Source organism: Patagioenas fasciata, chromosome 12 (assembly GCF_037038585.1).
Source record: "Patagioenas fasciata isolate bPatFas1 chromosome 12, bPatFas1.hap1, whole genome shotgun sequence".
Lineage (NCBI taxonomy): Eukaryota > Metazoa > Chordata > Aves > Columbiformes > Columbidae > Patagioenas > Patagioenas fasciata.
The window spans coordinates 13693044-13716928 of record NC_092531.1 but is presented as its reverse complement, the minus strand read 5'-3'; the positions used below and the strand labels follow the sequence as shown (position 1 = coordinate 13716928).

General features: G+C 53.6%; 1 protein-coding gene across 1 annotated transcript in view; it reads left to right on the top strand.

The window, feature by feature from the left end:
• ADAMTS7 (ADAM metallopeptidase with thrombospondin type 1 motif 7) overlaps positions 1–22029 on the top strand; it is a 43896-nt gene extending 21867 nt beyond the window's left edge. Inside the window, exons 16-24 of the mRNA XM_065847111.2 lie at positions 18–159; positions 1441–1567; positions 2114–2327; positions 5230–6972; positions 8472–8624; positions 9284–9457; positions 10453–10599; positions 10788–10947; positions 20319–22029. Coding sequence (XP_065703183.1) covers positions 18–159; positions 1441–1567; positions 2114–2327; positions 5230–6972; positions 8472–8624; positions 9284–9457; positions 10453–10599; positions 10788–10947; positions 20319–20491 — 3033 coding nt within the window. The 3' untranslated portion in view covers positions 20492–22029. The remainder of the gene's footprint in view (positions 1–17; positions 160–1440; positions 1568–2113; positions 2328–5229; positions 6973–8471; positions 8625–9283; positions 9458–10452; positions 10600–10787; positions 10948–20318) is intronic.
• Positions 22030–23885: the final 1856 nt, after the last annotated feature.

The following is a 23885-nucleotide window of genomic DNA, read 5'->3' as shown; positions in this document are numbered from 1 at the left end:
CCATTCTCTCCCCACAGCTGCTGTTCCAGGAGACCAACCCAGGAGTGCGGTACCAATACACCATCCAGCGTCCAGCCGACAGTGAGAACGAGATCGAGCAGGCAGAGTTCCTCTGGCGCTTCGGCTCCTGGACCACCTGCACGGCCACGTGCGGCACTGGTGAGTCCAGCTCCTGTGGGACCCTGAGGCTTGCCCGCCTGCAGAGGGGGAGCAGAGCAGGCAAAGCATCCCTGTACCATGGGGATGCCTTAGAAATTCCTGGGTCTTTGGTTTCAGAAGGTCTCAGGGGGAGGGAGGTGGAAAAAAAAGCGCCATCTGCTGAGGTTACCGCTCTACGGTGCCCCTGCCGTGCTCACCCACGGACCCTGTGCTTTATCAGAACTTTACTTCTCAGTGTCCTGTTACCATGCCAGGCATTCCTCGGCGTCAGGGTGATGGAGACAAAGAAGCTTTAGAGAAATCCAAGGAGTGTCAAAGGGCCAGTCTCCCACCTGGCTAGGCCACTCCAGGGGGGGGATAATTTCCATGGCTTTATGGAGAACACAGGAGAGGGTGCTCAACACAGGCAGAGCACAACTCTGCAGCTGCAGCAGTGTTGTATCAATCTCAGCTGATGGCAGCAGTTCATAATTACAGCTTTCCCAAGTCACGGGTCAAGTAGGTGTTGCAAAAAGGAGGACAAAAGCAGGCAGCGTGGCGAGGGGGAGATCATCCCAAAAACTGCCATCATGTGAGTGCTGCAGAGTGGGGCAGGAGCGATTTATCCCTGAGCTGTGGCTGGGACAGAAGGCTGCCAAAAAGAGCTGTGCTGCTGCCATTGGCTCCCCATGGGACACAGTTCCCCCAGGCCTGGCTGTGTCTGTGTATCCCTGCACATCTGAGCTCCTGGGCCTGGACACGGCTCTGGACAGTGGTGCCAGGATGATGCTGTCTCACGATTTGCAGCATCTGCCCCACACGTGCCCCAAATCCACGCGGCTTTGGCGGCCCCAAACACATGGTGCATCCTGCACTGCAGTGGCTTTTTGTGAGGGGAGAGGTGGGAAAAACCTTTTCTCCTGTCCAGGAGGTCCCTCCAGAAGCAGGATGTTTTCTGCGGAGCATACACCAGCTGCATTGCTATTAAATCCCACTAGGCATCTTGGAACATTTTTCTGTATCTTTTTCATCTTGCTACTGCCCATAAAGGCTGTGGGATGTTGAAGGTTTTACTCTGGAGTGCTCCTGGGTACGCTGGGAGCATTGGTGCCATTGGGCTCCATGAGAGCATCAGTACATCAGTAGAAGCTGACTTTTGACTTCCAGTTTCAATTTCAGCAGCGATTTCATTTTCTTTCCCCTGTTGTTGGTGGCTCAGGCCTCCTCTTGCCAGCCGGCAGAGGATGCTCGGTGGTTCGGTTGGATCTTCGCCTCCAGCCGAGCCCTCGCCTGTGTCCGCAGGGGTGCAGCGGCAAATCGTGCACTGCGTGGAGAAGCTGACCGGCATCGTGGAGGAGCGGTACTGCGACGCGCTCACTCGCCCCGATGACCAGCAGAGGACGTGCAATGAGGAGCCCTGCCCGGCCAGGTCCCTGCATGTCCCCTCTCAGCAGAACTTCAGTGTCCAAACTGCTCCAACAGCGTCACCAGGGGCGGGGGCACCTTGGTCACTGTAATGCCCAGGTTGCTCCAGGACATGTGCAGCTATCTGCACCCCTGGGTTTGCGCCTCTCCACTCCCTTGTCCTTGAGAAGGGGTCCCAGACCCTGGTTGGTCCTTGGGAGTGAATCCCTGTGGTTGCCCAACTGCTGCAGCATGTTGCTTGTGGGCAGAGTAAGAGGTACATGGGCAGGCCAGGAGCCCTGCTCTGCCTCTGTGCAAATCGCAGATGGTTTGGGTTGAAGGGACCTTCCCAGCTCCTCCAGTGCCACCCCTGCATTGAGCAGGGACATCTTCACCAGCTCAGGTTGCTCAGAGCCCCATCCAGCCTGGCCTGGGATGTCTCCAGGTATGGGGCATCCAGCACCTCTCTGGGTGACCTGGGACAGGCTCTCACCACCCTCAGTGGAAAAAATTATTTCGTCATGTCCAGCCTGAATTTCCACCGAGACATTTTCCCTTCCCTGTTTTGCAGGTGGTGGGTCGGCGAGTGGCAGAAATGCTCGGTGAGCTGCGGCCCGGCAGGGCTGATGAAGAGAACAGTGCTCTGCATCCAGAGTGTGGGGCTGGACGAGCAGAGGGCCCTGCAGCAAGCGGACTGCCAGCACCTCGCCAAGCCAGCCGCCACTGCGCCCTGTCACCAGGAGGTCCCCTGTCCCTCCCAGTGGGCTGTGGGGAACTGGTCTGAGGTGAGAAGGAGCATCTGGGAGGTCCCAGTGTCTTGCAGAGCTGATGGGAGCTGGGGACAAAGTGTCCCCAGACACCCTCAGCCTGCCTGGAGGTGATGGACGTGCTGTCCCTTGCAGGGAAAATGCACAGACGTGTTTCTGTGGGCTCACATTGTCACACCAGCTCACATGGGTGGGAATTCCATGGCATGGGAGGGGCCTGGGGTGAGGAAGGAGCCCCGAGCTTTTTGGCTCTGTCCGTCCTTTCTGTACCTTTCTGGATCAGGGTGATGGCCACGCTCTGTGCATGATGCAAGGAGGGCAGAAACAAGAGACTTTCAACCCTTCGGTGTATTTTCCGGCACCACAAGCCTTCCCCGTTGTTTTAGCAGCCTTAAAGATACGTGTTGCCTGTGGGGGCACGGTGTGAGGTGTCAGCCAGGGTCTGGGTGCACCAGTGGGAGCATCTGCTCCCCACAGATGGGGCAAAGCTGCCTCATCCCTGCTGCAGGGGTGGGCAGTGACAGGGACCCCTCATGATGCCCCCAGGGAATGGCAGAGCATCACAAATTTTTCAACAATTTTTTAAAAAAGAGAGGGAAAGACCAAAAAAAAAAAACCCCATATATAAAATGCCACAGTCAGTGGACACCCCGTGTAGCCTGTATTTATTTTTGTATTTCTGTGGGTCAGCTTAACCACAGGCTGAGGGTTTTAACCAGAAAATGATAACTCCTCGTTTAAGCCGTGGTTTCGAAAAGTGTTCAGCAGGAAGGCAAGTATCAGGAGAGAAATGAGAGAGCCTGGGAACTGAGCTTGTTGCTAAGAAACAAATGGAATAAAAATGCGAACAGAAGATTTGAAGGCTAAATGAGAGCTATTTAGAAATATTTTTCTAGGGGCCCACAAAAGCCACAATTGCAGGGCTGAGAAAGGAGGCTGCAGCAATTTGAAGGAAAAATCCCACATTGCCCGCAGGTCCGTGCTGTGCCTGGAGCCAGCACAAGCCAGCACAGTTGTCCTCTGTGGTGTTGACATCAGCAGATCTGTGAGCCCAGGAAAAATGTGCTTGAGATTTTGAGTTGTCTGCAATTTTTCTGTCCTTCTTTCGCTTAAATCAAGAGTGCTCCCTGCTTAAATCAAGCAGGGAAATCTGAGGGACTTGGAGAAACAAGGTCCTTCTGTGCAGTGACACTAATGGGGCTGTTGGTTTTTCTGCACTCGCAGCCCCTCGGGCAGGGGGAACCAAAGGGGTTCTTTGCAGTTTGGGCAGCCCAACAAAGTGCTTAAACACTTAGTGCCTCCAGAAGAACCCTGAAGCAATGTGATTCCAGCTTTATGGACCTTCCAAAGCAGTTATCAGTGCACGCAGAAGCATTATTTTTTGTCTGTTATTTTTTGTTGCTGCTGCTGAAGCACATCCCACCACGCAGCTGCTGCTAGACTGTGCTCAATGCTGAACCCTCCAGCAAGCTCTGGGTGTTCCTCCCTTGGGCTCTTAACAGCCCTCGCTTCTTATCTGTGCACCGGATAACTGAGACCTCTCCTTCCCCCTGCAAGAGCTGCGATACTTGGAATTTATCTCCCGAATGGAGCTGGAGAGGTTTGCTGGGAAATTCTAGCTTAAGGCTCGTGCTGGGGGAGTTGAGTTCTGTTTTCCCCAGTTTGGCTATGCCGGTAGGGAGAAGCATCCTGCTTGCAGCCCTCCTGCAGATGTTAACATGGGGTACTGTTTTATTTCAACACCACAGTGCAACGGGTGGAAATGCCTCAGACAGCCCTGCCTGGGAGTGGACGTCCCACAGGGTGGGCACCCACCTGAGAGCCCCCAGGAGCAGTGTGGGGAGTGGGGCAGGTCCTGACCAGGCCAAGGCTGAGCAAAGCCAAGAAAAGTTCAAAATCCAGGATTATATGTTGTGTGGGGAGCACATCCCCCGGCCAGCCCAGCCCAGCAGATCTGTCCGTCTGCCTTCACCTCTGTCTTTCCCCGTGCTGGTGGGTGTGCAGCAACCCCCCGCCTCAGCCCGTCCCTTTTCATCCAAATAGCAGGGATTTCAGCAGAAATCCCCTCCGTTGGGTTTGTTTGCCTTGCTGACTGTTTGTTCTTGTTGGCTGGGCTGTATGAGGCACTTTGATGTACATGACTAACACTTTATGCATCTGTCACCACAAACTGCAGCGGCCTGTGGCTTGTGCAGCTCACATGTGATGATAGTAGACTAGGATTTACTTTTCCAGCAGAAAAATTAGCTGTCCTTCTTTCCAGCTTGTGGGTTTCTTTTATAGTGAAGAAACTCAGAGACAGTTATGGTGAAGGAGGGGGGTGTCCTCAACAAAGCTGCTTATTGACCCTGGCTCTTTCCCTACTAGGACAACACCCATGTTATTATCTGCTGCTTCAAAAAATTCTTTTCTAGAAAAAGAGATGCAATTCATGGTGATAGGTCATAGAAAAGACCTATTAGATCATCTTACCCAATGCCCTTCACAATATCCCTCTCCTGGGAAAGAAAAGTGTTTCTGGCTGGAGTGCAGGTCAGGGATCACCCTGAGCAAAGTGCCTGCAATACCAGCCCTGCACTGGGATGGTCTCACAGGAGGAGACAGTCTGGAGGGAGATTTGGGCAGTAATACCACCGCTCACCAGTGGAACTAGTATGGGTCAGTAATAACAGTGCTCACCAGTGGTACTAGGAACCCCATGCCACAGGTGAGACCGGCACAGGACACCTCTTGGGATGCAGGTGGGTGGTGGGAGCATGGCAGAGTGACATGGAGCCCCTTCGCCCTGTGCCCAAAGCACCCAGCACATGGGACAGTCAAGCATTCTCTTTGGTATCTTGGAGGGGAGCACTGGCGAGCGACACCACTGCCCCCAGCATCACCTGCGCTGCAGGTCCTGATGTTTCTCTTCCTTTTCCAGTGCTCTGCAACATGTGGCAATGGGACACAGAGACGCCCTGTTTACTGCAGCAACAGCACCGGGGCCGCCTGTGACCCTGCAGAAAGACCCAGCGCGGAGACAACGTGCTCCTTGCCGCAGTGCCAGAAGAACCTGGACAATGCCAATGTGGACTGGTCTGGCAGCGGGTCCTCTAGCAGAGAGATGTTTAATGAAATCCATTACATCCCCAGCAACCACATTGCTAAATTTAACCCCTTAATTCCAAGTATTCCAGAGTCCAATGATGTCAATATCATCACTGATGAGGACTTCTCAGCCAAAAAGGGAAATGTCTTTGTTGATGATTTTTACTATGATTACAATTTTATCAACTTCCATGAGGATCTGTCTTACTATCCCTTCACGGAGAAGGAGACCAAAGGTGAGGAGCCCAAGCCAGACCGGAGCACCAATGACGTGGAGGGGTCCCCTGAGATGCCCACTGCTGTCCTGCACCCCACTGAGCTGGAAGGAGCAGCAAGCAAGGATCATTCAGTGACCAATGAAGCCAATGCTTCTGTGCACGGCAAAGGAGAGCTGGAACCTGGGGGCTTAGCCATGAGTGACATTCTGAGCATGGTGCCCGAGGATGTGGGGACAGCTGCTCCCAAACCTGCCATCCCTCACCTCATGGGTGAGGAGGAGGATGCAACAGTTGTGCCCCGCTCCGAGGACCACCTGCCCACCCAGAGCACCACAAGTCATAACTCTGCAAACATCCATGACCACCCGCCCCTGGATGAGCCCCGTGTGGTCATGACGATGAGCCCTGGGCAGGGTGCTCCAGCCCACAGCCCCACTCCCTGGGCTCCTCACCTGGCCGGTCGCCCCCTGCCACTGCCCACGGGCAAGGCCAGTGCTGGCGCAGATATGGCCGAGGGCCTGGGAGAGCCGGGGAGCAGAGGGGGTGAGGAGTGGAGCTCTGCGGGGAGAGGCCATGAAGACTCCAGGGAAATGGTTTTTGTAATCACCAGTGCTGCCCCCCAGTCTGAGGAGCAGGAAGGGTGGGCAGGAATGCCGGAGGGGACAGCAGGCACACAGGCAGTGCTGGTAGCTGAAGAGCGAGCCCGTGGGACAGAGAGGGCAGGACTTTCCCTCCCCACCCTGCAGGGACTGGGCTGGGCGGTGGGAAGGAGTGCTGACAGCATATACCCCACTGTGGGGCCCCATCCCACACGTGCTGATGGACCCCCCCCGGGGCAGACAGGGTACCAGCCAGAGCTCCGCACCCCCGTGTCCCCAGCCTCAGCCTCCTCATTGACCACCACAGCCTTGCCAGCAGCAGCGTTCCTGTCCCCCGCCATGCCCCGGCCAGCCACCCAGCTCACCTCCAGCGGCCTCTCCCAGCAGGATACCCTGGCACCAGCCCTACCTGCGGCCCCTGCTCACAGTCCTCCTGTGCACCTGGCCAGAGCATCACCCTCCAAATCCCCCCCGCTGTGGTGGACCGTGGGGGTGTCACCCCTCTTGACGACAGCATCGCCGCGTGCACAGCCAACCGCCTATGGGGCCCTGCTCAGCAGCACCGTGCCAGGGGAGCACTTGCCGTGGGCAACCCCAGAGACATTTGCTTTCAGTGATGGGGAGCACAAGTTATCCCAGGCCACCCCTGTCCCCCCGCCACTTTGGGAAAAGGAAGAGATGGAGGAGGTGTTGCTTCTGCCATCAACCACCATGGCAACCACTGCCACCCCCAGCTGGGAGGTCGGGAACTGGAGCGAGGTACGTATTGAGTCCCATTGAGAGTGTGACATGGCCGGTACGGAGATGAGTGACCTGTCCCTCTCCTGTCTGCGCTCTGGGACGTGGGTCTTTGCATGCAAATAAATGTGCATGGTCCAAAAATGCTCCAGCTGCTGCTTAGTCCCATCCCACTGCTCCGGACACTGGCTACAGCAGTGACTCCTTGTGCTCTGCAGTGCCCAGTATTGTAAAACATGCCCTGAAATGATAGAAATACAAATTTTAAGTGGAAGGTGCATCAAGGCTGCAATTAACCCTTTGGTCATTTGCAGCTTTGACACACCTTGCACTTGAAGGGGCTGTGCAGAATGCAGCAAATGGGGGATTGTCAGCAATTACCAGCTCTCATTTACTGCCTGGTTGTGCTGGGCTGCGCTCTGCAGAGCGTTTGCACTGACAGACAAGTGGCTGCTGCCGTCTGCGGTAATGGGCTTTTATCAGAAAGCACAAAAATAACAAGCCTTTAGTGTTCTGGGGCACCAGAGACTGAGCACTAGGGGAGCCTTTTCATAAGGCAGTACGAAGGACCTGGTGACAGTCAGGACAATACTTAATATCAGCAAAATGCAGTGGGCTTTGTGAAGGGACATCAAACATGGCTGGAGCCCTGCCCGTGGAGCCGGGGCGCAGGAGGGAGCTCTGCCGCGGGGATGTCTGTGACACACAGGCACACAGGTGTGTTTGGAAAGCCCTGCAAAGGTTTTTAATATGGAAAGGCTGCTGCAAAATACGTCAGACCAGTCTGGACAGTGAGGGGTGGATCCAACACTGCCTTTCAAGTGGAGAGAAATCTTTACTGGAGCTTTTAACACTGAAAGAGCAGGGGAGAGGCAGTGCTTCTGACAGAAGGGTGTGAACAGAACTTTAGGAGGCAGCAGGCAAATGGTTGGAGGTGTTAATGCAAATTAATAGAGATCTAGCAACAAATGAAGCTAAAGGCAGCCCCAGCTGCCAGGACCCCCATTGCTGCCTCATTCCCTGTCAAGCTGGGGACGGTGGTGATGGGACGGTGTCCCAGGGTGATACCATCGCTGCTGGGGTGCGGGGCATGGCGTGAGGATCCTCCTGGGAGCCAAACACTGACCAGGGAGAGCATGGACAGTCCCAGCCAGAGCAGAAACGGCCCAAGTGGGTCATGGAGGAGGGTTTTCCTCCTTCTTCCCCAAAAGTGAGGGCTACGGGGTGTGGGATCAGTTAGAGAGGAGTCTCTTGCTATGTGGAGTTCTCTACAGGGCCATGTCCCTGGGACAGCACTTCTCTCTGCATCATCCCCCAGCCCTGGTCCACACACTCCCGCCAATGCCCATGGAGGGGACGATGAGCTGTGTACCCAGGGATCTTTCTGCTGGGCCCCGTCCTTGGCCAGGGCCAGCCCCACAGCATCTGTGGCACTGGGGACATTGGGGACATCATGGTGCAGCCCCGCTGGGCCAGCTGGGAGCAGAGCAGCAGAGCAGGCGGCCACTGGTGTCTTGCAGTGCTCGGTGACCTGTGGCATGGGTGCAATCTGGAGGACCGTGCGCTGCAGCACCGGCAGCGACGATGGCTGCGCTGTGGCCAACAAACCCGTCCCTGCTCGGAGATGCTCCCTGAGACCATGTTCGTCGTGGCGTGTGGGGAACTGGAGTAAGGTAAACAGGCGTGCAGTCTGGGGATGGGGGGTCCTCAAAAATGCAGAGGCAAATGGAGGCAGGTGGTGCCTGCCCCATGGCCAGAGCATCGCCTTTGCTCAGGACATGCTCTTGTCCCAGTGCTCACAAAGGCAAAGGGTAAAGATCTACTCTTTCCACAGAATTACAGAGTTTAAACTACTTCATCCCACAACAATATTTTTATTTGTTCTGCTCTTGGGCTGGTTAAAAATCCTAGAATTTGAAAAAACTAGATAAAGAGAGGTTTGAAAGTTTCCGGAATACATTCTTGCCAGTCTACACTGCTGGGGGTGTTTGCAGGTGAGTTGGGTGAATCCAGCATGTTCTGTGATGGGGACCAACCCACCTTGCTCTGGGTGGCCATTCTGGGCTCTGGAGGTGGGAGACCAGCAGCTGGAAGGACAGATTTTGTTGCCGTTAAAACTGGAAGCCAAGTGCTTTCAGAGGGAAGTTAGTGACAGATTCAGAGCTGCATGGATTTTTCTCTCGCTTGAACTGAAGAAAGAGGTGAAAAGAGGTTGAGTGTCAACCCAGCCCAAAGCAGAGCGTGTCTCTGAGGTCACGTCCCTTTGCCCATGGGGTCCCCTTGCCCCAGCCCCTGCTGCCCTTCCCCTTGTGATGCTGGTGCCGTTTCCCAGTGCTCCCGGAGCTGTGGCGGGGGGACGAAGGTTCGAGATGTGCAGTGCATCGACACCAGGGACCAGCGGCTCCTGCGGCCCTTCCACTGCCAGGCTGTGCTCTACAAACCGCCGGCACAGCTGCCCTGCCAGAGCACACCATGCCTGGACTGGTACACATCCTCCTGGAGAGAGGTAGGGCTGCCGGGGGTCTGGGGGCAGCACTCAGCCCCAGGGCATGGAAGCTGGGGTCTCACATCTGCAGTTATCTTGCTTCTGTCTCCCTGGAACCATGTTCAACCAGCACTCGGTATTTGCTGGCCCAGAGTAAATGCTCAGTAGCGGGTGGCTGCGGGGTTGAGCTGTCTGCAGCCCTGCAGACACATTGCTGGGACCCCTTGGTCGCTGCAGGGAGGCAGTGGGCTCAGGCTGCACCTGGAATCTGGGGGTCAGTTTTGGGCCCTTCACACCAAGAAAGCCTTTGAGGTGCTGGAGCGAGTTGAGAGAAGAGAACAGAGCTGGTGAGGGGCTGGAGCACAAGTGTGATGGGAGCGGCTGAGGGACCTGGGGGGTTCAGCTGGAGAACAGGAGCTGATCTCTGAACTGCCTGAAAGGAGCTTGGAGCCAGGGGGGGTTGGGCTCTGCTCCCAAGGAACAAGCGCCAGGACCAGAGGAAACGGCCTCAAGTTGCACCAGGGGAGGTTGAGGTTGGATCTTGGGAACAATTTCTTCCCCAAAGGGCTGTCGGGCATTGGAACAGGCTGCCCAGGGCAGTGGTGGAATCACCATCCCTGGAGGGGTTGAACAGATGTGGAGATGAGGTTCTCAGGGACATGGGTCAGTGTCAGGGATGGGGGAATGATTGGACTCGATGATCTTGGGTGGCTTTTCCAACCAAAATGTTTCTGATTCTCTGATTCATACACCTGCATAATTCAAGCAGATGCCTGCAGCGGGTCTGCTGGGTCCTCTGGGAACCTCCTGGCCGTTTCTGGTCCCCAGAAAGGAAATCACCCACTGAGAGCAGGGATAGCTGCAAAGCAGAGACTCCCCCTGGGAGGCAGGTTTTGCAGGTGCTTTTGTATTTGTAGGGTAGGTTTGCAGCATGTTTTTTTAAGACAGTAATGCATGGAGTGCGTGCCTGTCTCCTACCCTCTGGCTTCCCCTTTTGACGGCTCATGTCTCGGCAGTGCTCGGAGTCCTGTGGCGGTGGGGAGCAGGAGCGGCTGGTGACGTGCCCGGAGCTGGGTCGCTGTGAGGAGACGCTCCGGCCCAACGCCACCCGGCCCTGCAACACGCACCCCTGCACCACCTGGGTGGTGGGCTCCTGGGGAGAGGTGAGCAAGGGGTGAGGGGAAACCAGCCCTTTGAACCAGACTGGGCACTACTGCAGTAAAAACGTCCTGGGGTCTGGTGCTGCTGGCATGGCGTGGTGTTGGGGGACGGCTCTGCGGTGCTGGGGACGACTCTGCAGGACACAGGGATGGATCCCCCCCAGGCTGACAGGTCTGTGCTGCTCCCACAGTGCACAGCTCCCTGCGGCGGGGGCATCCAGCGGCGCCAGGTCAAGTGCATCAACACCAGGACGGGGGTGGCCGAGGAGGACAACAGCCTCTGCGACCATGAGCCGTGGCCCGAGAGCACGCAGAAGTGCAATCCCCAGGACTGTGAGAGCTCTGAAGCGGGTAAGTGACTGTCCTGCGCATCCTGAAAGCTGAATGTTTTCTGTTCCATGTGGTTATGCTTCCCCATAGCATATGTGTGCCATTTGGGATAAATGCTGTGTTTTGAGGACATGGTGGTAATTGTGGAGATTGCTGTGAAAACCACCCAAGTTCTCAGTTCAGGAATATTAGCTGGAGAGTTAGCAGCTCCTCCATCATCAGTTTTATGGAGGAGCGCTGCCTCGTCCTCCATCACCATCCTCTGCTGGGGCTGGAGACACTTTGCCCCCACACAGCACTGGTCAGGGCTGAGGCAGCAACACGCCATTAGAAACTTGGGTGTGCACAGGTTTTATGCTCATTGTGGGTCACACAGCAAGGTGACGAGGCACAGCACAGTGTCACCCAGCATGCTGTGTGCTCGGGAGGTCCAGTGGCACTATGTTGGTGGGCGCTGGGTGAGGGTGCTGTGCTGTCTCCTCGAAGTCATGCCATGAAACAAGTAAAGGGTGTGCAAGAACACAACCCATTTCTGGGCCTGGGAGCTGTGGAGGTGTTTTGTAGCCAAGTTTAGACTCATTCTTTATTTTTCTTCTCCAAACCTTTTGCTTGTGGGTCTGCCTAGGTATCCTGGAAGAGGGTGCCAGCAATAACTGGCTGTGCTGATAGACAACCTACACTCCATTAATTTTTCCAGGGCAGGTGGTGCCCCATGCTCTCCCAACTGGCTGGCAGCACGACACCGTCCTGCCCTGGGAAGGGGACCCCAGGAAGGGACCCCGGGAAGGGCCATGCAGCCAGCACAGCAGCACCCAGCGTGGGATGGTCTGGGTTCCGGGGGGAGCCGGGGGAGGGCAATGGGGACAGGGTGCTTGTGCTGCTGCCAGACTGGGAGCTGGAGCCAACTGCAGCAAGGGGGGTGATGGGGGAGGGAGGAAAGCCCGTCAGCTAAGCAGCAATGTGTCTGTGGGAAAAGGGAGGGGGTGTTTTAGACATGAGTTGTGTAAGGCTAGCTTGGGTAATCGATAATTAAGTGGGAATGTTATAACCATCTAGAAATGTCCAGAGCATTCCGCTCTCAAGGGGCCAAGTGTGTTTTTTATTACTGGCACAAATATGAACTGGGATGTGCTTGTCGGAGGCAGCAGCATCACCAGCAAAGGGACCACGCCAGGGGTGGCACGGGGTGATGAGACCTGGTGCAGGAGCCACATGTAATTCAGAAAAAAGAAGCCAGAAGGAAATATCAAGAGACTAAGCTCTCTGAGCAGCAGAAAGCTGTTTAGTGACAAACTCCCAACACAAAAAACTTTTGAAACAAGCCTTGGCTCACCACTAAGAGGTCAGATAAAAGCCCTGTTCTCCAGCATTGGTGGGTATGTCCCAGCAGATGCTCCAGCTGGTCAGTCCTGTGTCCCCCTGCACCGTGCACTGTCCCAGTGTCACTGACCTGCCCTGGCTGCAGCTGCCGTGCTTGGCCATGCCACAGGCTCGCACTTGGCTTCTCCTCCCACCTTCACTCATAGGAACAATCTCACGGCACCAGGCAGTTCCCTAAGAGCCATAAACCTTTGTGCTGCAAGGGTTAACAGCACTTAAAAGGAAAAGCAGTATAATAAGGGGATTAGATGTCATTGATATTAGCATGTTAATCATTAATCCAGCTTATCTTTTTAATGTGTCTGGACAAAAAAAAAAAGGCTTTCTGTCTGCCCAGAAGGAAACATTAGACCCTCAGGAGGTTTATTGGACAAAGAGAGGGCTGAGAACCAGAGCAGGGCTGGGATGGCCGTGCCTAGGGTGCTGGGCAGAGACCCCTCTGCAGCCAGGGACACCCGTTCGCATCCGCCAGCTCTTTATATTTGTCCCGTATTCAGCCATGTTCCTCCTAACACCGGTTCTGGAGACGGCAGGAGCACTGGTTTTGGTTAATCAGGATTTAGAGACGGTGCCCACTGGCTGTTGGGATGATTTTAGCCATCAGACCGCTCCTTTTTGGTGGCTGCATGACCCTCCTGCATTTGCAAGTCTGTTGGGCAGTTCAACATTTGGGAAATAACTAGTCAGGCTTGTTCAAGAAATGATGTGTGGTTGCAGCTATTTTTGTCAAGGGAAAATTTCCGTGCCGGGCTTGGTGATGAGAGCCATGGAGCCGTGCGGCAGGGCCAAGGCTCTACCCAAGTAACCGCTTAGAAGTGTAGGAAGCACACAAATAAATGTTAAAATCCTGGATTAAAAATGACATAAATGCTCTGGCTGTAGCCCAGGGCAGGAAACGCCTCTTGGAAATACAAACATTTCCTGCCAAACCATGAAGAGGAACGAAACTTTCACATGGCAGGAAATCACAGATGTGTAAATCAACAGGCAGAGGCTCCCAGAAAAGGCAGGAACGTAAACTCCAGCCCTTTCCTGTGTTTTAAAAGGTCTTTGCTGCACAAGATTAATGCAGGCTGGAGTGATTCATGTGTTTATGTTAGAAGCACAAGGAGCCTCTATCTCCTGTAACATGAAGTGCACCAATACCAGCAAAATCATGTATTTGTCTTTGTGAGCAGTCGTGTTCTTACTGGACACAAAAATGTGAGTGTTAGAACCATTATCAGATGAATTTTTAACAGAGGTGGAACAGATTAAACATAAACAAACATCTCACCGACAATCAGCTCTTGTGAATTAAAGGAGGTCAGGATTAATTAGAACCAGAATCCTGTCTGTCGCCAGGTTGTAAATGAATTGGTGATTACAGTGAGGTTATTTTTAAACATGCCTGTGGTGTTACAGCTGCATCCAGCTGTGAGTGGAGCAGATAAGGGTGGCCGTGTCCTTAGGTGGCTCCTGGGGAGCATCGGGGCCCGTCGGGCACCAGACGCCTCCATGCGATGGCCCAGCCAGGCTGGGGACATTTATCGTGCTCTGTGCTGAGATGAGGAACTTGAAATAAATGTGACTGCAGCGCAGGAAAGTCTGCCCAGGGCTGAGCGCCGTGGCTCTGGCCCTTGCTAGTGACTCCTTGCTGGTGTCAGGGGGCAGGGGACATGGAGGGGGATATCGCTCTCCTCTTGACAGCATGGCTGGGGACAGGGGTGAGGACAGCTTGGCTAGAGCTGGGGCAGGGCTAGGGGGTGTCAGAGCAGCCCCCAGCCCAGGAAAACCTGTTCCCTCTGATTCTGCAACCCCGAGCAGGGCTCTCACACCCACACCGGCCACTCCTCTCACCCGGTCATTTCTTGTAACTCAGAAAGCTGGAAAAAACCTCTCACAGCGTGTTTGTTTCTGTGTTTGAGTCTTACACTTTGTTTTATGGCCCTCTTGGAAAGGAGCTGAGCAGCAGGTCCCGTGTGAGAGCGTGGAGAAACCAGCGCTACTTCATCCAGCAGGTCAAGCAGTCTCAAAACACAAGAGCAGTGATTGCTTTTAGTCGGAGGATGCTGGGGGGTGATCTGAGCCGTGGTGGCTTTTGGCCAGACCCCATTGGTGATGGGTGAACAGCTCTGCCCAGGACTGAATGTGTGCATCCCACAGGGTGTTTATTGTGGCAAATGTCATAAAATTAAGAATTTTCCTCGTGCTTGTTTCCTGGATCTGAGACTGGGTGGGTCTGCGAGTTCTCCAAATTCACGCTAAGCAGGTGAGGTGTTGGTGCTTTGCTCCAGCAAAAATGACTGTTCCCCACAAGTGTCTCAGGCTCTAAATACCGAAGGAACTCAGGTGAAGCGCTCAGCTGGGCTGAGAACAAATCCAGTAGGTCTGAGCTGGCCGTGGGTGCAGGTTCTCTGGGAGCAGTGCAGGGGTTTCCAGTGGGATGGAGCAACTGGTGCAGGGACCGTGTTTGGTGGGGTTGTGGCTCAGGGGGCCTGAGGGGCGCAGCCCCCCTGCCCCAGGGACATGCTGGGGCGAGTCCCAGACACCGGCCCCTCCTCAGCCGAGTGGTGCCCTGGGCTCTTTATCCAGCGTCTGGCATTTCTTGTTGCCTCAGGATTAATTGGCAATTAAATGTTTTATTCCTCCTTGCTTTGAGTAGGGAAATGAAATTATTCATGGTGCTGCATGTAGCTGAATTTGTCCCCAAGGGATACATACTAGAAATAATTGCAGCAAATTCCAATTTTCTCTCTTATTTGAGCACGTAAGCCTGTATCCAAGTGGCAAGACAGGGAGGTGCTGCTGAGCAAGTCATTAAGTGCCCTTTATTTACTGCTAATTAACAACAGCTGTCAATGGAAAAATGGGAGCTTCAGAAAGGATTCCCTGTTTTTATTAAATGTGGGAGAAATGAATGTTACATGTTGTAGCCTAATGAAGAAACAGGCTGCAGTGACACAGGCTGGCAGAGGCTGCTCAGGTGTCCTGTCCCGTCCTGCCGAGGGACTGATGCAGATCAGATGCCCAATGTGAGCGGTGACGGTGCTGCGCAGGTCCCAGAACACACCCAGACACTGGCCCACCTCGGCCCCACGCCGTGTCCACACTGATCCCCTGAAAACCTGGGCAGCAGGAGAAAAAACACCATAACCAGCAGCGGATGGAGCAGGAAAGACCCATTTCATCCCCACAATGAGAACAGTTGGGTTTCCTTATTGCAGTATCACATGCTTTTTGGGTGGAGAAGAGATAGTGGGAGATACTTCTCCTCCGGTGTTGAGCGATGCTTCTCCTCCATCCTCTTTGACAACCACCAAGTTTCAGAAAGTGTAAATCTTAATGGGTCTCAGTGTCCACGCCAAGCAATTAGGAAGGTATATGGACCTGCTCCTAGCCTGCCCTGGGCATGGGACACCCTGTGCAGGCACCCAGTGACCCAAAAGACCAACTTGGCAGGGAGCAGGCAAAGCCTGATATCAGCAACAAGAGATTAGCTCTTATTTAACTGTTCTGAAAACTCCCTAAAATACATCAAAGGCGTATTTTTCCATGCAGAAGACAGACAGTCCTTCAGCAGGGAGGATATTTGCCTCGGCTTCGAAGTGCTAAAAATAGGGAAAGCAAGGACACAAATGAAGCAGTGGAGCTTTGTGGGTGGCTGGAGGAGCAGCCGTGCTTGGCTGTGGCAATGCTGGCAGCGCCGGGTCCTGCTGGGTCCGGTTCCTTCGGGCTGAAACCAGATGGGGCTCAGCGCTGCCGCCAAGCACTTTCCCCTGCCCGAACCTCGTGTGACAAAAAGCCAGAAGCAGGAAAGGTTCCGTAGCGCGATGTGGCTGTCACTCCAGCTTGATTGTGGGGTTGGCTGTGGGAAGCTCTGCATTTGGAGTGTTTAAAGTGGTTTTGGGGTTCAGAGAGAAAGGCAGGGTGTGTTCAGCACCTCATTTCAGCAGAATTGGCTTTTTCTTCCCTCCCCATGCTCATGACAAGGATGGGGGAGACAATGGAGAGTGAAGTCCTGGCTCCGCCACAGCTTTTTGGAAACGCGAATTTCTGTCTGTGTGATCCAGAGACTCTGAAAAATGGATAATCCCTCCGAACCTCAGAGAGGACTTGTGTTTTACTCCCTCTGGTCTGTAATCCCCTGGCTGGGTGCTCAGGGGGTGTCGATGGGAACTCCGTGATGGTACTGGGGCTGAGACCTGAACACGGGTCGGTTTTTGTGCTTTTCTCCCCGTTTCCCGAGCTGTGGCCATGCCGGCGCCTGCCTGTGCAGGCAAACCTGGCAGCTGAGCACACATCAGATCTGTGCTGCCGGTGGTGGACGTGCTGCCTGCGCCCCTGACGGATCCCAGCGGGGCACTGTGGCCCCGGAGCAGGACCTGCGATAATCCTTGTTAAATTTGGCACCGGCTCTGAGAGCATCCCCAAGGCCAAAGGTCAGCAGCTTAAGCTCTGGTTCTGCTAGCTCAGCTCTAAGCTCACCCTTTCCTTGTTTTTACAAAACCTGTTCCAGGAAGTTTATTTTTTCCCTGAGCATAAAAGTAAATGCTTAGGTCTGTACAGCAGAAGCTTAAATGAAATTTAAAGCGACTTCCACACCAACTTAAAAAAACAACTAAAAAAAGTGGGGGTTTTCAGTTTCTAATGTGCTGACTTAGCCTGGATTTTAAAAACCCTGCTTTAAGCTATTTCTTTAGACTAAAATTTGGCACAGGCTTGAATACTGGAGCATATGTTCAAATGAAGTGTTAGGATTATATATAAAAAAAATTGTTAATAGAAAAAAATAACAGTATAAGGATTAAATGAAAATTAGGTCAATTCTGTAGGGACCCTCTCTGAAGAGCTGACAAATGAAGTGCTTATTACAGCTTCCCTACCCAAGACCAAATTCCAGGGAGGAATCACGAGCTCCGCCAAGACTTTCAGACCTGAACTTGACCCCGCACACATCCATGCTGGGACGCTGTGTCAGACCGGAGCACGGCCCGAGCTGCAGGAACGCTGAGCACTCCACAAGTCCCACTGGCTTCGCTTTATTGAGGCGCCTTGGAAGCCCCGAGTCCTGCGGCGGGTCCCATGAAGGGTCCATTCCAGCGATGGCCCTGTCCAGGCTCTAGCAGCATTTGCAGCTCATGCAGGGGAAGGCAGCTTGGTTGCGGTCCATAAATAGCTTTCTAGGAAGCCCGTTACAATAAGCAGGAGGCTCATGGACAGAAAGGAGCCCAGCGAGGCACCGCAGCTAAAAATACCAAGGTGTTTGGGGGGGTTCGCCTCAGCATAGCATCCCCCCAGGAACATCGCCCCGGGACTGACCCCCTGAAACACCGCTGACATTCCTGGCCATCCCTGCAGTGTTTGTAACTGAATTCTTCTAAACGCTGTGGAGTTTTTTCTGCTGTTACACTTGCTCCATGCAATGCAGTGAATAATGCCCCCCGAACAAGCCAGCCCCTGTCCTGCCTGCCGGGAGCTATTGCTGTGTCCCCGTCTCCCCTACTCTATGTCGCTTCCAAAACCAGGGACCCAAAACACCACAAGTTTATAAATCCTTCAGGGCATGCAGGTCAGGCAGAGGGGTTACCCAGCGGTTGTGCCCCAGTGAAGAGTAAATGATTAATGAATCCTGCATGAGTGAGGAGATGTTTGAGATCAGTGTGCTAAGCCAGAGCTGGGCACCAGGGCCTTGTAAGGTGCAGCTGAGGTGGAGGCTGGTGTGCCCCGCTATTGCCATTGCCAGCTACTGGGGACATGAGGGGCTTCTCCAGGCTGAAATGCCACTTTTCAGCTTTTCTCATCAGGGACCTTAGAGGCATTTTAGGATCCCTGTGTGAGACATCGCTGCCCTGCAGCCCATGCAGGTGGGACTGCAGACGTGTGTCCGTGTGTGTGTGTCTGTCCTGATGCCAAAGTGCTTTGGGGGATGCTCCTGGGGAGACCATCCCTGAGAGCCCCATGGAGCATTGCACCAGCAAACTGTTCTGTTACCCGACCGGCTCTGGTGCTGTCACACGGCATGGCTGCTCTCACGGCAGGTCTGGGGACACAGAATCACAGAAGGATTTGGGCTGAAGGGATCTTCACAGCTCATGCAGTCCTACCCCTGCCATGAGCAGGGACATCTTTACTCAGCTCAGGCTGCTCAGAGCCCCATCCTCGCCTGCCCCTCTCAGGGCTTTGCAGCAATTCCTCATCCATTTTGCTCAACCAGCAGGAAAATTCCACATTGTTCCCCAGCACCCAGGGTCTGGACCAAACCCCTGCCCGGGAGGGTGATGCCGGGATCTGGCACTCGGTCCTGGCCCATCTGCAGCTGCCAGAGCCGGCAGTGCCAGCAGCAGCTGCTGTGTCAGACGCTTTCTTCAGGGCACAGAGACGCTATTGCCGGGCAGAAATAGCTGTTGCTCAAGAGGAAGAGAGGAAATACCTCTACTGAAATAGAAAATTAATTCTAGACCAATAGGGTGACCTCCTTGCTGATGGAGCGAGGGCTGTGATTGAAATCCCAGATGGGGAAAGGTCTCTGCGCTGTATCTGCTGTGTCCTTCGCATTAACTGCTGCCGGCTAGCTCATCCCCGTGGGAACGGGGGCAACAGCCTTTCCTCGAGCAAAGCCTGGGAGAGATGGTGAGGGGCAACAGGCAGCGAGAGCTCCCCCAGCTTGGTACCACTGTTTCCCCAGCAGAAAAGTGTCCTGAGAAAGAGAAAAGCTCATTTTCCTGCCTTGTTTCTGCATCTCCTCAGTGTTATCCTAGGCAGAGGGTGCCCGGAGAGAGGCAGTGTGAGGGGACCAGGGGTGCCAGCCCCTCATGCCCACCCCAGGGAGCATCGACTGCCATTTTTCAGAGAAGACCTGTCGTTTATTTTAATCACTTGTGCCAGAGATACAATTAGAGAGATCTGATTAATTTAAATGAGTCTTAACTGCGTGAGATACTGGAGGCTGCACATGTTCTGGTATAAAGTAGAGAAGGAAGAAATTAGAAATGAAAGCAAACCAACTATATCTGCTTATAAACAAGGCAGATTTGGTGATGGGTCTCTGGCGCTGTAACTAAGTCGAGCTGCAGCCTGTTTGAGCTGGGTCAGGCTGGCGTTGGAACTGCTGGGGCTGATTTCTGGAGCTGCTGCTGATGGTGCAGGGAGGGCTGTCCCCTCCTGACCATGTCCCATGCCATCCCACAGGATGCACTGCACCAGGGTTCGCATGCAGTGGCAGATGTGAGGGCATTTGGGGGTGGTATGATGTTCCAACCTATCGCACCCCAAGGACAAGGTCTCTTTGGGGCAACACTCGCGTCTCCCCCGCCGTGAACCCCAGTGCTGGACCAAACGCCCTGACGTGTCGCCACCGGCCCTGGGAGGGATTTGTGATTCCCAGACTGTTTGCAGACAGGAAACTGTTTCTGCAAACAGTTTGCTCAGCCTGAGTGTGACTCAGCCCGGGGGTGGCCGGGCTGCGACCCACAGCCAGTGCTGCTGCAGCTGGTCCGGGCGCTGCCCCCACAGCGGGGCCAGGTGCTGGCACTGGAGCAGCGGTTCCCAAAACAAAGCCCATCCTCGAAGGAGCGCTGATGTTGTTTGGAGGTTTGCAAGACACCTGCAGGAAGACCAGATGATGCTGCTTCTCCAAATAATCTAAACACAATGCAAAGATGAATGAATTCTTGCCGTTCTACCACCTTCTGCCAGCATTGCAGGAAGGGGCTGGAGACTACAAAGAGGTGTCCATGCAGGGAGGTTTGTCACCTCTCCCAGGCTCCAGCACAGGGCTCAGCCCCGCTCCCCATGTGGTGTCACAACCCTGGGAAGATGCCACAGAACTGCAGACAGCAGCAGAGGTGCTATTCCTGCCGGCAATCAGAAATAACAAGGGTGCTTGGTACCCAGATGAAGATGGGCTCTGCATTTGGTGAGGTCTGTCCTTGTCTCTGCCAACCACGTGCCAATTTTTGCATCAAACGCCTGATAACCGTACTGGTGACACCAGCAATAATGCTGTCCTTGTCCTCTGACCTCCCCTCCAGGCTTCGTCTGCGAGCGTGACCGCTTGACGTTCGGCTTCTGCCAGACCCTGCGGATCCTGGGAAGGTGCCACCTCCCCACAGTCCGTCTCCAGTGCTGCCGGAGCTGCCGCCAGCACGGGCACCACGCAGCGCCCGACCGGGACCGCGGGGACGAGCGGGCATCCAGGAGGTGACAGGGCTGTCCCCGAGGGCAAGAAGCGCCCGGCCCTGCGAGGGCTCCCGGAACAGCACGGCGCAGGGAACTGGGTCACAGCCAGGACTTGCGGCTCTGCCTCGTCCCGGCGAGCTGCGCGGTGCTCTTTCAGAAAATGGGGAAGTCTTGATTTCTTTAATTTGTGCTACACTATAATGGTGCTCAAACTATCGGTCTGAAAAACCAGGTCTGGTGTGGGCTGGGGGTGCAGGTCCCGCAGGGTCACGCTGCCACCGGGGAACCAGCGGGGAAACACTTTGGGGAAGGGAAACCAAAAGCAGCAATAGTTTGGGGGTGACCTCTCAGAAATTATTGTGGTGCTATCATTTGACATTTTCAGCCTCTTGATGGTGTTGGCAGGCCAACACAAAACTCTCAACTTTTATTATTATTTTTATATGTATGAAGTGAGCATCTAGCATTCCACCAGTACAGCCAGCCCTTTGAATTAGGCTTTATTTTTTCTTAAGGGACTTGAAGCTGGCAACCCACTCCTGTAATTTGCATTAAAATGTTTACACACTGAAGTTAAACAGCTGTAATTTAAGAAGTGGAGACAGGGCAGAGGAATAAAGTATCGGCTTCAGTTACCCACCGAGCTGTGGGCTCGCGGTGTGTGCGGTGGCTCCACACTCTTGCCCTCTCTGCTGACTGTCTGTGCCAAAGCCACTGCTCATGTCACTCCAGAGACAGTCAGGGACACCAAGGCATGAGTGAAATGACATGTTGGTTTGGAGCCCAACAGTGCACTCCCGTGCGGGTGTTTGTGAAGGATCCCGGTGACGGGCAGCGCATTCCCCGCCGCATCCTTCCCCCTGAGCAGCAAAGTGCTCACACACCGGGATTTCCGTATGCGATTATGGCATAGCAGTTAAATAGTTGGTTAAGGTGTTTTTCTATGTTCTTACAAGCTAAAGACCTTTTTCCTGCTTATATAGCTTCAATTCTGTTAAGATTAGTTGATTCTTTTAACTAGAATATTTGATATTGTACGAGGAGCGGCACTCAGCCAGCACAGCCTGGTCCAGGGGTGTCGTATGTTAATCCCTCCCTGTCTTAGGGAGAATTTGCTGTTAAGCTGGTCCCCAGAGGAGAGTCAGGAGCATTTAGGTAGGAATTCCTTTCCATATGACACTTTGGGCTATAGAGGATGCCCAAAAACTGGGAGAGCCCGAAGGCAGCCCTGTGTGCAGCCAGGGCACGGGGAAGGGCCGAGCCCAGGGCGTGTTTCTGTGTCACCTGGGCTGTCGGGAACAACGTTCCATCCCAGAATGGAGGAAGTGTTGTATGTAAAACACAAGCCATGGCTTCACCATTTGTGGTTTATTCCTTTCCAATGTGGTGTAAATTTTTTATGTTTTGAATGGCTGTGTTCAGTCCTGTTTTCCTTCTCATCAGAACCATCCGTCCGAGCTTTCATCCCGCTCCTGGGTTTTGCCGAGGGATGACCTCGAAATGTGTTGGGGTTTAATGGCTATAGCTCTTGAGTGTGTTAAATTAAACAGTTACTGAAGGAAATGGAAGGGTTTCATATTTTCTCTTCTCCTTGGGGTATTTCAAGGGATTTTTCGCTGAAAATGTAATTAAGTAGAGACAGTTTAGGCACTGGCAGCAGCAGGGGTGTGATTACCCTCTGCTGCGGCAGAAAGCAGCAAGCACTTTACATCTGAAGATCATTCCAGGCTGTTTGCAGCTGGGATTTGTGTGACCGAGACATGAGCTGATCGATGGGTAAGTGCTGGTGACTCACAGTTCCGAAGGTTTCAGCCCCTGCATTGAGGTGACACCTGCTCCAGTTTTGCACATCGGTTCATCTTGGTGGTCACGCCGAGAACACACGTGTTCAATCGGAGCCCCCAGCAGAGCATTTCCCCCATCCAAAAGAGCCCTGTCTGAGACCAGTGCAGACAGAAGAAAAGCTCCAAATCATGCTTTTCAGCACAGATCCAGGATACGCGGGGTCCGGGATGCATTCGCTTTGTCATTCTAAGAGACTTTTGGTTCATTACTTCAGAAAGACCCCATTGAGAAGCAGCGCTGCAGAGCACATACGCTTCATTTGGCACAGAGCAAAGGGGGTTCCCCGCATTGTGAGCTGGGGCCATGGGGGGGTCAGAGTCTCCCCGACCTTTGGCCGCTCGGGTTTACTTGGCCCATTTGAAAAGCATTTGGTTTCTCTGTCAGAGGCGACAGGGAATGTTGTCCCTGCAGCCTGGTTGCCTCCCAGCACCAGCTGGACATCTGCACTGGTTAACTGGAGCCAAGGGCTGGTTCTTAAGGCAGGAATGTACATTTCTACAAATCTAGGCAAACTTAATTACAACAGCAACCATCCCAGAGCTATGACTCCTCTTTCAAATGAGTTGTTCTTAAAATGTTATATCATTCACACTTTTTTGGGGTGCGTGGCATAGACTGTACTTTCTTCCCAGGCAGCTGAGGGTGACAGAGACCTGCTGGCCCCTGGCTCTGCACATACGTGGAGAATAGATAAATACAGGTATTTATGCGCATATGGGTTTATACTCAGCAAGAGCCCTCACTGTCACCCCGGCTAGGACAGGCAATTGCGAAAGCAGATGTGTGATGTTCCACAAGGTGAGCTCATGGCTTTAACAACCAAAACCCAGAGCTTTCAGCAGCTTGTGAGGGAAGGAAGAGCTGAGGGGAGGGGGAAGACAAAATTCTGAGTGATGGAAAAAGTCTAAAAAGATAAAACCCAACACAACCCAAATATAGAAAGTTACAAACAGAAATTGAGGCAAATAAAGCTTCACAAGGACTGGAAACTGCCTTTCCAATAATTTTCTGGGAGGTTGCATTCAGCTCTGGATTGTAGCATTATCCGCTCCAGCTGTTCCCACAGCAATCCATGCCCAAGCTGCCCTGGAAGTCGGGCTGAGTTGCTTTAGGAAATAAAAAGTGATGGGTCTGAACCTCCTTCTCCAGCTCCCTGGCCCGCGCCTCCAGCCCCCCAAACACCCAGCGCTGAGCTCTGACAGACACTCCTAAGGAGTTTTTTCCTCTATTTTCCACAAAGGAAACAATAAACAATATGTTTTTAAAAGAGGATTTCAGCTACATTTCCTGAAATCTATTATAATCTCCAGCTGGTAATTAGCGAGCAGGGAAAGAACTGCTCACAGGTTTCACATGTCAGCTTTCAGACTGACAGATGATGAATACACAGAAGGCAGATTTGGAACGAGGGAAAACCCTTCATTCTTGAGAAACTGTTGACGAAGTTAATTTAAACAATAATTTGATTCTGTAGCAGATCAACCCTAAAGGGCAAGTTTAAAATGCTTGGCTGGTATGTGGCTTGGTAGCTGGAGGGTGTTTGAGCAGCTCGGGATGCACAGGGGCTGCATGGG